The following is a 12,491-nucleotide window of genomic DNA, read 5'->3' as shown; positions in this document are numbered from 1 at the left end:
CACACACACACACACACACACACACACACACACACACACACACACACACACACACACACACACAGTTTTTGTGTATATATATAATTTCATCATCTGATTTGCTAAGTAAACTGTAAAATTTGTAAGGCAGTATGTCACCATGCCTTGCTAGTAGAGACATAATGAATAGATCACAGAAGGTATCATAGATCTATTATCTCTATCCTGAAACCCAAAGGACTAGCTATGCTTTGGAACTCAGAATTCTTCACACATTTAGAGATGCAATATGTACCCATAACATTTTAATACCCCCAGAATAGTCTAAGGCATTGGTCTATATTATATATAATATCTATGTATAATATAATAATATTTCTTCATGGATACTTGTAAATATCCACCTTAACTGGAATAAAGACAATAGATACTTTCATGTTCATTTCAGGTCAGAAATCTAGTTGAGCTGCTAAGTAAGCTATGGAAAGACAGTTTTCAGAATTTTCTAGATTTCAAAATTGCAGACAAGAGATTGTAATCTCACATTTATGAGGCATATAACTTAGCTTAGGTTAAAGAAAGAAAACAATTGATTTTCTACAAGACTTTAAAAAAATCAAGTATGAGTAAGGAAAAATATTTCTTCACTATTAAATTTTCTCCCCACTTAAGTATTACGAAAGAAAATAGATACAGTTTCCTTACTTTGTCAGCAAAATGTTGGATGATGAAAGCTTTGTTTGACAAACGGGGCTTTTCAAAGAGGGCACATTTGTTCAAGTGTGTGTTATACAATTTCTGGGCCCAAGTGTCATCTGTACCTTTGGGCATCTACATGGAGAGGAAAAAGAAGGAAAGAAGAAAATACTGAACACGGAGACCCTTTTTCTTCATTGGCTGCCAAGAGAGCATTTTTTGGCCTTTACTTAATAGTTTGCTAATTCTGTCTGTCTGTCTGTCTGTCCATCTGTTTCTCTGTGTCTCTGCCATTCGTTTCTCTATTTGTCTGTCTGTACCGTACTGTGGCTTGGACTGAGGGCTTGGATTCTGGTTTTTAAGCTTTTTTGCTCAAGGCTAGTGCTCTGCCACTTGAAGTACAAATCTACTTCTAGCTTTTTGCTGGTTACTGGAAGATAAAGTGTCTCAAAGACTTTCCTGCCTGGGCTGGCTTTGAGCCATGGTCCTCAGATCTCAACCTCTTCAGCAGCTGAGATTACAGGCATGAGCCACTAGTGCCCAATTGTCTTCCATTTCTTCACTACACTCTGCCCCTAAAAAATGTATTAAATATAAGCAAACTAAAAACCAACATATTTTTTAAAAAGTGGTAGCAAGCACATATCTCAAATCAATTATTACAAAATTGATAATTATCTGAAACAAGAAGAGAAATTGTCCCAGTATGGCTTATTACTAGAATCCTTGAGGGGTATAGTGACCTTTCAGAATGAAAGGATGATGGTCAGAGGTTGCCACAATGGCACTTCATGTGGCACGTCATTGTACATATCATGGTAAACTAACAACTCTGCTTGAACCCACTACCTTCTGACCTTGGCTCTCTCTCTTGATGCTCCAGGTACTCTAGAAAGCCATCTCACCTTGCATTCCTCATCCAGCAAGTCTAGAATACCCAGCTTAGATTCTATTAGATTAATACAAGGCTGATTATCATAAAAATCTATAAGTGTCCACGGGATTTGTTCTTTCATATATTCTTCTTGTTCCAGTTTGAAGACATGCTGGAAAACAAAGAAAATAAAAGTAGGCATTATTGGACCAAATGATCCATTTCTGGTCAGAAAGAATGGAGTCGAGAAACACATTTTCATAAAAATGCTAAGATATTAATATAATTGAAGAGAAACTCATATAGCAACAACTCTTGTTGGAGGAGTATATTTGATACATAGAAAGAGCAAATAAAAACTACAAACAGAGCTGGGCGCCGGTGGCTCACGCCTGTAATCCTAGCTATTCAGGAGGCTGAGATCTGAGGATCTCGGTTCAAAGCCAGCCGATGCAGGAAAGTCCATGAGACTCTTATCTCCAATTAACCACCAGAAAACTGGAAGTGGCACTGTGGCTCAAAGTGGTAGAGTGCTAGCCTTGAGCTGAAGAGCACAGGACAGTGCCCAGACCCAGAGTTCAAGCCCCACAACCAACCAAAACAAAAAAAATAATAATAATAATATATATATATATATATATATATATATATATTATCTAGAGACAGGGTCTCAATATGTAGCCCAAGCTGGCCTGGAATTCACTATGTAGATCAGACTTACAATCCTTCCCAAATTCTGGGATTACAGGAATGTACCACTTCAATGAGCCAGATAAATGTAGTTATCTTAGTGATTTGATTATGCCTATTTCCAAACTGCACTACGTACTTCTGCTTTTTTAAGCAATTTGACATGGGACACAGGAATGCCTTTGGTTGGCACAAATCAACTATGTACAATGGACGGCCTCCAGATTACTCAACAGCCTGGGCAAAACTTGCAGAATAACAAATTCTCCCAAGGGACTGTGGTGCTGAAGTCCACGTGCCTCTGAATTATATAACACCTGTTTTTCTTATTCTCCTCAGTCAGGGAATCTAGGACTCATTTTTCTGAATTCTACATCCCACACTTCAGAAAGTTATAAGCACTACCAATCCATTGCTTATTTCTGCCAAAGACTTCAACCATCATCCACATTGCCACTCTCATCACCAGTTATTCATTAAATTTTATATATATATATAGACAGTGCCCTTTGGAAACCATAAACAAAGCAGACAAAGTCATAAATGGGACTGGATTATAAAGGGAAGCATGATAGGCTGGGAGAGTAAGAGCCCTCGCCTAGTCTCAACACAGAGTGATTAGGGTGGGAAGGAAAGGCTCGGGATCCAAGTTCTGAAGATGAACAGGAGCTGAGCTGGTCCAGATGGGAAGAGCAATCCAGCCATGGCTCATGCTCAGGCTGCTCTACCTCAGCCCCGGCAGCCAACATTCCAACCTCTGGTCCACAGATGCTAAAGACACTGCTTGTGCTTAGAGGGTTTCTCTTTTCCTTTCCTTATCTTTCTTGTCTTCTTCTTCCTTTTTTTTTTTTTTTTTTTTTTCAGTCGTGGGGCTTGAACTCTGGGCCTGGGCGCTGTCCCTCAGCTCTTCAGCTCAAGGCTAGCGCTCTACTACTTGAGCCCACAGAGCCACTTCTGGTTTCCTGGTAGTTACTTGGAGATAAGAGTGTCATGGACTTTCCTTGCCTGCAATCCTCAGATCTCAGCCTCCTGGATAGCTAGGATTACAGGCGTGAGCCACCGGTGCCCAGCTTTCTTTCTTGTCTTCTTTGGGTCTGTCACACATCTGGTTATTTTTCTGTGAAGACAGACTTTTGTGACTATGATCGGACAACACATCTTTTCTAGGACCTGAGGCCCCATGCAACTTGGGTGATTTCTGCTGCATACAATCCTAGTGTACCTGGAACATTCTCCCTTTATTCTCTGCTTACTGTAATGTCTAGAGCCTAACCAGCTCTAATAGCCCTAGTTTAAAAGGGGGAAAAATCCATATGAATATTTATATCATGCTAATTAGCAAACTTCTGTTCCTTTTGATTAATGAGGTAAATAAGGGTGTTATATGTCAGCAGGTGCCTTGATGGATGGTACTAGTATCTTCCAAAACAGTAAACTCTATCTTCTGAAAAATTTCATTCATTTATGTCATGTCTTAGACTGACAATAGAAACACTAGTCTAGACCTTAAATAGAACTTATTTCTTATACACATGCATCTGGTTTGGAAAACTCCATGATGTATCAAAAATTCTGGATGTTCCATTGCCAAAAAACATGGGCATGAGTTCAAATAGCTCCAAGCAGTAAATCTGCCAACCACATGGTTTCTGATACCAACTTTCCTCAACTACAGCCCTAGCTCAGGGGCAAGGCTATGTTGTCAAGCTCTTTACTTGAAGACCCCAAACTCCTGGCCACAGCTGATAAACCAAATGTGCGGACACACAAGGGTGCACTATGGCAGAGTCCTCTGATGACAAAGTGAACAGGTTGCTTATTCAGTATCAGAAAACAAGGAGGTCATCAGGCAGGTAGCAGGAAAGGAGGGAGGGAGGCAAGGAGGAAAGGGAAAGGAAATAAGAGGTTAAATCTACTTCTATATACCTTTTGCCATCCTGACATTAACCAACCCCCAATTTTGTGTCTGTGAAGGTCGGAGGCTTAGTGGACTGAATATAAGGCTTTGTCAGATTTGTCTACCCTGGATGGCTTCAAACCATAATCCTTAGATCTCAGCTTCCTGAGTAGCGAGGATTATAGGTGTGAGCCACCAGCACCCAGCAGTTTCAATGCTTCTTTTCCTTCTCTTTGCTTGTCCAAGTCACTTCTTGTTTATGTCTGGGGTAGTATATCACCTGTACTCTCCTCCCAGCCTGGAATGAGCCACGAGCTCCCAAGCTACATAGGGTTTGTTTGTTTTTTATCCCTAGTATCTGAGCAGTTTCATTGTTTTCTAAACCGCTGATGAAAATTTTAATTCAGGAGTTTACTTCAGGAACCAGGCTTTAAACAAACACTAGGAATTTGAGAAAATGATTTATAGCAGAACAATATTCAAGAAAGAAGAAAACAAAAATCTTACCATGTTGAATTGTTGCTGTAGTTTTTCATTTGCATAATTTATGCAAAACTGTTCAAAACTATTTATCTCAAATGTTTCAAACCTGTAATACCAAAAATAAAATGGGAAGAAAAGAGAAGAAATACTTTTTTTTCTCCATTACTGAGTCTTGAACCCAGAGTCTAGGGGCTATCCCTGTGCTTGCAAGCTCAAGGCTACTGTTCTACTTGAGCCACAACTTCACTTATGGATTTTTTGGTAGTTAATTGGATATCAAAGTTTCACGGGCTGGGGCTGGGAAGTTGCCTCAGTGGTAGAGCGCTTGCCTTGCATGCCTGAGGCCCTGGGTTCGATTCCTCAGCACCACATAAGCAAAAAGAAAAAAAAGCCGGAAGTGGTGCTGTGGCTCAAGTGTAGAGCGCTAGCTTTGAGCTAAAGAGCTGAGGGACAGCACCCACGCCCAGAGTTCAGGCCCCACAACTGGACCAAAAAAAAAAAAATGTTTCACGGGCTTTCCTGCCCAGGCTGGCTTTGAACCTTGATCCTCATATCTCAGCCTCCTGAGTAGTAAGGATTACAGGCATGAGCCACCAGCACCCAGCAAAATAAATACAATTTTAGAAAAATATTCAAAATGTGCACATTAGAAAGAAAAATGAGAAGCTCCCCAACATTACAAAACTTTCTCTATACATCTATAGAGATAAAGCTTTGTAAGTCAGAAGAACTGACTAGGTAACCAGTAGGTAAACATGAGTCAAGAGACAGATTTTTTTTAAAGGCCCTAGCCTGCAAAGGTGCTCACCACCTAGAGTGTTTTAGGCTCATTCATCTCCAAGTATGGAACACAAAATTACAATAAAGCCATCACTCAGGCAATTTATAGACTCACAGCAGTACACACATACACACACACACACAGAATGGAAAAAGGGGGTTCACACACACACACACACACACACACACACAGAATGGAAAAAGGGGGTTCTTACAAAAAACTAAACCAGAGAATAAAAGACTAGGTAACAAAGAGATGCTCAATGTACAGAAAGGGTTTTAATAGCTAGAGAAGGATATTCAGAAAAGGAAAATCAGCAAATGAAATTAGGATTTTAGAAATTCAGTGATAATTTACCACTATTTTACCACCTAAGAATCTGACAGCCAATTAATTCCACCCATGAGCCTAATTAAATAGCTCAGGAGTTGAGCAAACTTTTTTGTTTTAGTTAAATCTGAGGCACCATGCTGGTAGTAGGGCTTTTACTTAGGGCCTTGTGCTCTCATTTGGCTTTTTCACTCAAGGCTTTTTCTCTCAAGGCTAACACTCTACCACTTGAGCCATATCTCCACTTCCAACTTCTTATTGGTTAATTAGAGATAAGAGTCTCGCAAGACTTTTCTGCCCAGGCTTTGAACTGTGATCCTCAGATCTCAGTCTGTAATACAGCTGGGATTTCAGGCATGAGCCACCAGCTCCCAGCAACTTTTCCTCCTCCTTTTCTTTTTCCTTTTTAGTCTCATGCAATTCTATTACCATCATCAAGGTACTCCTGAATTGAGGTAAGGGTCTTCCTTCTCCCCACCAAAAGGAGACAAATACTCAGATACTAAATACTCTCTGGAGAGAAATGCTCTCAGGGAAGGGGTTAAGGAAGTGTGATGGAGGGCCAAGTGCATTGTATGTATATTTGGACATGTCTTAATGAAACTCCTTTGTACAACTAATTGGTAATTTTTTAAATGTGGAAAAAAGAAAAAAAAAAACAACAATACTCTCTGGAAGACCAGTAGCCAATGTCCTCACCCATAAATGTCTAGCACGCCAATAAAAGAGTGTTGCTTTACAGCAGAGTGGAGTGCCTGATTGACATGATCTACAATCCAGTTGAAGAGCTTGGCATAGATGTGCTTGGCCAAAGCGTCGCGGGCATTTGTGGCCTGCAGCTTAGAGATGGGCTTGATGTACGTCTCGGTGGCTGTGGCCAGCTTCCGGTGGCAGAGCCAGTGAGACATCTCCTCATAATCCACGCCCATGAGGTCACAGAAGATGCTCAGGGGTTCGTGCTTGGGCTGTCAAAAGAGAACAGGTTATTTCTTATGGCCAGCTCAATCAAGTAAGAATTTCCTGAAAGACGTAACAAAGAGGGAAAAGAGACAACTCAGCAATTTCTTTGTTAAAACAAACGTTCAGATTACTCAATCCTGATGAGTGATAATAGTATAATTAACCATAAGCCAGCATCTGAGCAGCATTTTGCAATCTCTTTTTTTAGGTCTCATTTTGTAACATATCATCCTTGATTCTTCTTAGATTTGTTAGTATGCCTCTTACAGGACATTCTGCAGGTCCATCAGCGAATCAGCTGACTAGTTGACATGAGGTACCAGTGAACAAAAATAGACATGATTCTCTTCTATCTAGGGCTTACTGCAACTAGGGGTCATTGGAATTCATCCAATTATTGCTCCCTAAAATGTAAAATGCTACAAAGAAAAAGGAGCCCGCCTGAGTGAAGTGTGCGCTCTCTAGGGAGGTGGGAGGCAGAATTGAGACCTGAAGGAATATAAGATGCAACTGAATTAATGGGGGGAGGAGGAGGGTATTTTCTAAGACACGGGAACAGCTGGAACAAAGATACTATCGTAGGAGGGAGGAGGAGGGAGATCACCCATGGGAAGGAGTGAAACAGAGTGAAGGACAAAATGTACAGGAGGGGGGGAGCAAGAGAGGCAGGCAGAGGCCACACTTGGGCTAGTCCCACCCTCACAGCAATGATAGGGCACTGAAGAGTTTGAAGCAGATGACATAATGCTATTTGAGCAACTTTTTAAATAACTTACATGCCTAGATTCCCCCAAGAGTGTCTCTTGTGGGCCTCATACGATTAAGCCTGCTCCCACCCCTCCAATGTATTGTAATTACAGAACTGTTTGGAGGACAGGGGGTGGAAGGTGAATAATAATAAAGCCCATTGAATCCAGGTATGAAGATGGCAGAGGGAAATCTCACTGAAAGCTGTAGAACAATGGGGGATAGAGGACAGAGAAGAATAAAAGGTTCTGAAAAAAGATAACACATGGGCTGGGAAGGTAGCTCAGTGGTAGAGCGCTTGCCTTGCATGCATGAGGCCCTGGGTTCGATTCCTCAGCACTACATAAGCAGAAAAAAAAAAAGCTGGAAGTGGCACTGTGGCTCAAGTGGTAGAGCGCTAGCCTTGAGCTGAAGAGCTGAGGGACAGCGCCCAGGGCCAGAGTTCAGGCCCCATGACCGGACCCCCCCCCAAAAAAAATAGTAACACATGCATGTATGACATTCCAGGGACTCTCATACACAAAAAAATATATGAACAACCAGGCATCAGTGGCTCATGCCTGATTTTTAATTCTAGTTACTCAGGAGGCTGAGATCTGAGGTTATGGTTTGAAGCCAGCCCAGGCCAGAAAGTCTGTGAGACCCTTATCTCTAATTAACCACCAAAAAAAAATCACAAGCCTTGAGTGAAAAAGCTAAATAAAGGACAGCACCCAGAATCTGTCCCTTATATATAAACCAGCATATATGAACAAGAGGAGAGTCAAATTGGTTCGGTTTGGGGAAGTGGCTGATGGAAAACGTAAATGCACGTGGACACGCAGCAGGAATTAGAATTTCTCTGATAATATCAGAAAAACTTCAAGTATAGTCGGATGCCGGTGGCTCATGCCTGTAATCGTAGCTACTCAGGAGGCTGAGATCTGAGGATTGAGGTTCAAAGCCAGCCCAGGCAGGAAAGTCCATGAGACCCTTACCTCCAATTAATCACCAGAAAACCGGAAGTGGCGCTGTGGCTTAAGTGCCTTGAGCTGAAGAACTCAAGGACAGTGCCCAGGCCCAGAATTCAAGCCCCAAAACTGACAAAAAAAAGAAAGAAAGAAAGGAAAAAAAAAAAGAAAGAAATCAAGTACACAGTGTCTAAAAAGAACCAACAGAGGGCTAGGAATGTGGCTTAGTGGTAGAGTGCTTGCCTTGCATGTATGAGGCCCGGGGTTCAATTCCTTTAGCACCACATAAACAGAAAAAGCCAGAAGTGGCACTGTAGCTCAAGTGATAGGGCACTAACTTTGAACTGAAGAGCTGAGGGACAGTGCCCAGGCTCAGAGTACAGGCCCCATGACCAAAACAAACAAACAAAAAGAAGAAAAGAAAAGAACCAACAGAACTAGGAGCTGGAGATGTAGTTTAGTAGTAGAGCACTTGCCTAGCATTGTAGGCAAGGCCTTGGGTTCAAATCCCAATACCACACACTAATCAATGAATGAATACATGAAGAGAAGAGAATCAACAACAGTAAACCACTAGTTAACTATCACCATATTAAGCTTGTTCTGAACTTACAGGAATTGTGCAGCTGTCCGAATCTCGAGATGTAAACCCAACATTGCCTAAGTGAAGGATGCCAGCAAGTATTCGAAAAATTCCCATTTGATAAGATTCACTAATCCCTGAAACAGAATAAATGAGCAAGTGATCAATTTCAGGATAACAATGAAACAATTATAGCAGAAGAGTTTAATTCTAGAATATTGCCAGATGCTGTGAGCACAGAGTCAGAGGTAAGAAATTAACACCATAGGCCCCTGAGCCTCAGAGGGCAGATTGCAACACCTGTCTCTGCTTCCATGTTCTCTGAGATAAGTGGCTTCTTTAAAGATGCCACTTCTTTGTCAATGTAAGACAACAGTATACCTAATATACTATGGTACCCATGGAAAGTAGGAAATAAAACATTATAGGCACACTCTGAATTTAAGTACTTCATTCATTTTTTTCCATTTTTATTATTTCTATTCCACATGTGAGCTGTAGTCCAATAAAGCTGTTTTGAGCTAGATTATTTAATTACTTCCAAGTATAAATCAATGAGATCCTTTGATCTAAAAGGCTCAGTCTGGTTTTATAGTCTGGCCTGATGGATGAGTGTCCAAATATAGCATGGAAGAGGACCTGAAGACTGAATGAAGTAGGATGGGAAAGTCGGGCAGTTGCTGATCATTATTAGATCTGGCTTCATATGTCAGTAAAGGAAATAATTTCTAGAATATTAAATGTAAAAATAAAGAGAAGTAGTACAATTATTTCCAAATATGTAATCTTACTCAGGGAAATTGAGAATTGACCTCATAATGAATGCTTTTTGCTATCTCTTATAGCTTTGTATAATTCATAATTTAGCCTTATCCATTTTATGATCTTTAATATGCACATAAATCATTAACAGATCTTGTTAAAAGACAGATTTACAATCAGTAGGTCTGGGAAGATCAAAAGAGTGTACATTTTTAACAAGCTCTACAGTGGTTCTGAACCACACTTGGATTAGCAATATTTTTCAATTACATTAACTCATTTAAGGATTCTTTTAAATGAAAAAAAATACATGATTTTTTTTAGTTTTTGTATTTTAAGGTAGCTCTTTAAAAAAAATAATAATTCAGCTTTGAAGTTATAGAAACTATAGCTGTAAAGATGAATTTATTCATACAAAGACCAAACATTCTTTTAAATCCCAGAAAGAAAACAGTAATGTCTGTGCCATTTCAAACCACTGGAATAATATAATACAATGTTCAGTCACCATACCAGGTCAATCACATTTCCAAGCTAAAAAAAGACTCCCAAAACCAACCAGCCAAACACTTCCAAAAACGTGATCTTGTACAGGAACCCATTTCATTTAGCTTTTTGTAAAAGTGTAAATAAACAAAAAATATGTTGTTCTCTCCCTGATACTTTAGATCTGTGTGTATGATTTTTAAACAGCTTTCTGGAGTGATAATTTGCATAGTACAACATTAAGTGCTCAATGACCTTTGGTAGAATTAAAAAATTACCCAACCAGGGGCTGGGAAGGTGGCTCGGCAGTAGAGCACTTGCCTTGCATGCATGAGGCCCTGCGTTCAATTCCCCAGCACCACATAAGCAAAAAGAAAAAAAAGCCAGAAGTGGCGCTGTGGCTCAAGTGGTAGAGCGAGAGTCTTGAGCTGAAGAGCTGAGGGACAGCACCCAGGCCCAGAGTTCAGGCCCCACTACTGGACCCACAAAAAAAAAAAATTACCCAACCATTACCACAATCTAATATTGTAACAGTTCCATCACCCCAAAGGAAACCTTGTGCCTTTTTGTCCGAATGTGTTCTGGTAAGGTATGTTAACTCTCTGAGCAATGTTCATTACTTAATATAAAGCCAAACTCATATTCCACACAAAGGTTGTTTATGACAAAAGCTATTGCTCAGATGAGCTCAAGAATCAAATGACAGTTGGGCACCACGGGCTCACATGTGTAATCCTAGCTCCTCAGGAGGCTGCAATCTGAGGATTGAGGTTAGAAGCCATCTTGGGCCAACAAATCTGTGAGACTCTTATCTCTAATTAATCAGCAAAAAGCTGGAAGTGGAGGTTGGCTCAAGTGGTAGAATGCCCAGCCGAGTAAGCAAACTGAGTAATCACAAAGTCCTGAGTTCAAGTCCCAGTACCACCGAAAACTGAAAGGATATTACCCAGCAGAGTGCAGGCCTGCCTGGTGTGGGCCATCTCCTTTGCATCATCCACTCCTTCAATCACAGGACTACCTCCTTGCTTTGTGTAATGGAAGTTATTTGCATCTCCTGCAATGAAGGAGATATGAAAGGCTTAAAGTCAGAAACTGTGATGTGTACAGGCTGCACAGTCTGGAGTACTTCCTGTGTTTTCAATTATACTGTAACACAAAACTCCGAAACTACATAATGGGATAAAATATAAATATAAATACCTTAATTGGTGATATGGGCATTACTTTTCTATGAGTTTAGTTCCCAATACATGTTAGAACTATTTCTTCAAATATTTTGCTCAAGGCAAAATATTTTAAATGTATGCAAAACTTTTCAGACTAGAATAATGAACCCTATATATTCTTCACTTGTCATAAATAAGCATGACCTTAAGGCCAGCCCTGTTCTATATAGAGAGAGCCCCTCCCTCTTCCCCAGGCCTATGAGTTATTCATAAGCCAACTGCAGACTTTAAAAAGAAATCACTTCACTCATAAATATTTCAGCATGAAGTAATACTATATTTAACAAGTAAGTTTGGGAACCTCACAAATTAATGGAGAGCAATAATACCAACATAAGTCTCGTGTGGCATCATACCTAATCGTAGCATTTTAAATTCAGGTAATTTTGCTGAAGCACAGAGCTGATAGAAGATATGGTAGTTTCTCTCTTCTTCTGCCTTTGGAGGAGGAAAAATTTTTCAATTATAGCATTTTAATATAAAGCTCAGAAAATTCTATTGTAGGGGCTGGGAAGATGGCTCAGTGGTAGAGCGCTTGCCTTGCATGCATGAGGCCCTGGGTTCGATTCCTCAGCACCACATAAGCAAAAAGAAAAAAGCCAGAAGTGGCGCTGTGGCTCAAGTGGTAGAGCACTAGCCTTGAGCTGAAGAGCTGAGGGACAGCACCCAGGCCCAGAGTTCAGGCCCCACAACCGGCCCCAAAAAAAAAAAAAAAAGAAAAGTCCATTGTAAAACATATTGTTTAATATTTAATTACTTCAATTAGTAAAAATCCCCAAATTTATTATTACTTATTTGTAATTAAACCTTCTGATTCAATGTATTCATGCAAGCCAGGTACGGTGTATGGCAAGTACCTTAAGTCCCAGCTAATCAGGAGGGGACTTGAGACCAAGAGTTTGAGGCCAGTGCAGAAAATACAGTAAGATTTAGGCACTTAAAAGATAAAAACAAGCTGGGCACTGGGGGATCATGCTCAATTGACTAAAAAACGAGAGAAAATAATATTTTATTTTGTTTTTGTTTGTGTCAGTCATGGGGCCTGAG

At 40.4% G+C, this 12,491-nt stretch overlaps 1 protein-coding gene across 1 annotated transcript in view; it reads right to left on the bottom strand.

Annotated features, from left to right (window-relative positions):
* Window positions 1-12,491, bottom strand: part of Myo5a (myosin VA (heavy chain 12, myoxin)) — an 84,174-nt gene that overhangs the window by 59,474 nt on the left and 12,209 nt on the right. The window contains 7 exon segments of the mRNA XM_013009954.1: window positions 691-810; window positions 1,581-1,721; window positions 4,644-4,725; window positions 6,430-6,695; window positions 9,001-9,107; window positions 11,165-11,272; window positions 11,801-11,882. Coding sequence (XP_012865408.1) covers window positions 691-810; window positions 1,581-1,721; window positions 4,644-4,725; window positions 6,430-6,695; window positions 9,001-9,107; window positions 11,165-11,272; window positions 11,801-11,882 — 906 coding nt within the window.

Source organism: Dipodomys ordii, unplaced genomic scaffold (assembly GCF_000151885.1).
Source record: "Dipodomys ordii isolate 6190 unplaced genomic scaffold, Dord_2.0 Scaffold11, whole genome shotgun sequence".
Lineage (NCBI taxonomy): Eukaryota > Metazoa > Chordata > Mammalia > Rodentia > Heteromyidae > Dipodomys > Dipodomys ordii.
Note: the sequence above shows the minus strand (reverse complement) of the source record. Positions and strands in the feature narration are given on the sequence as shown.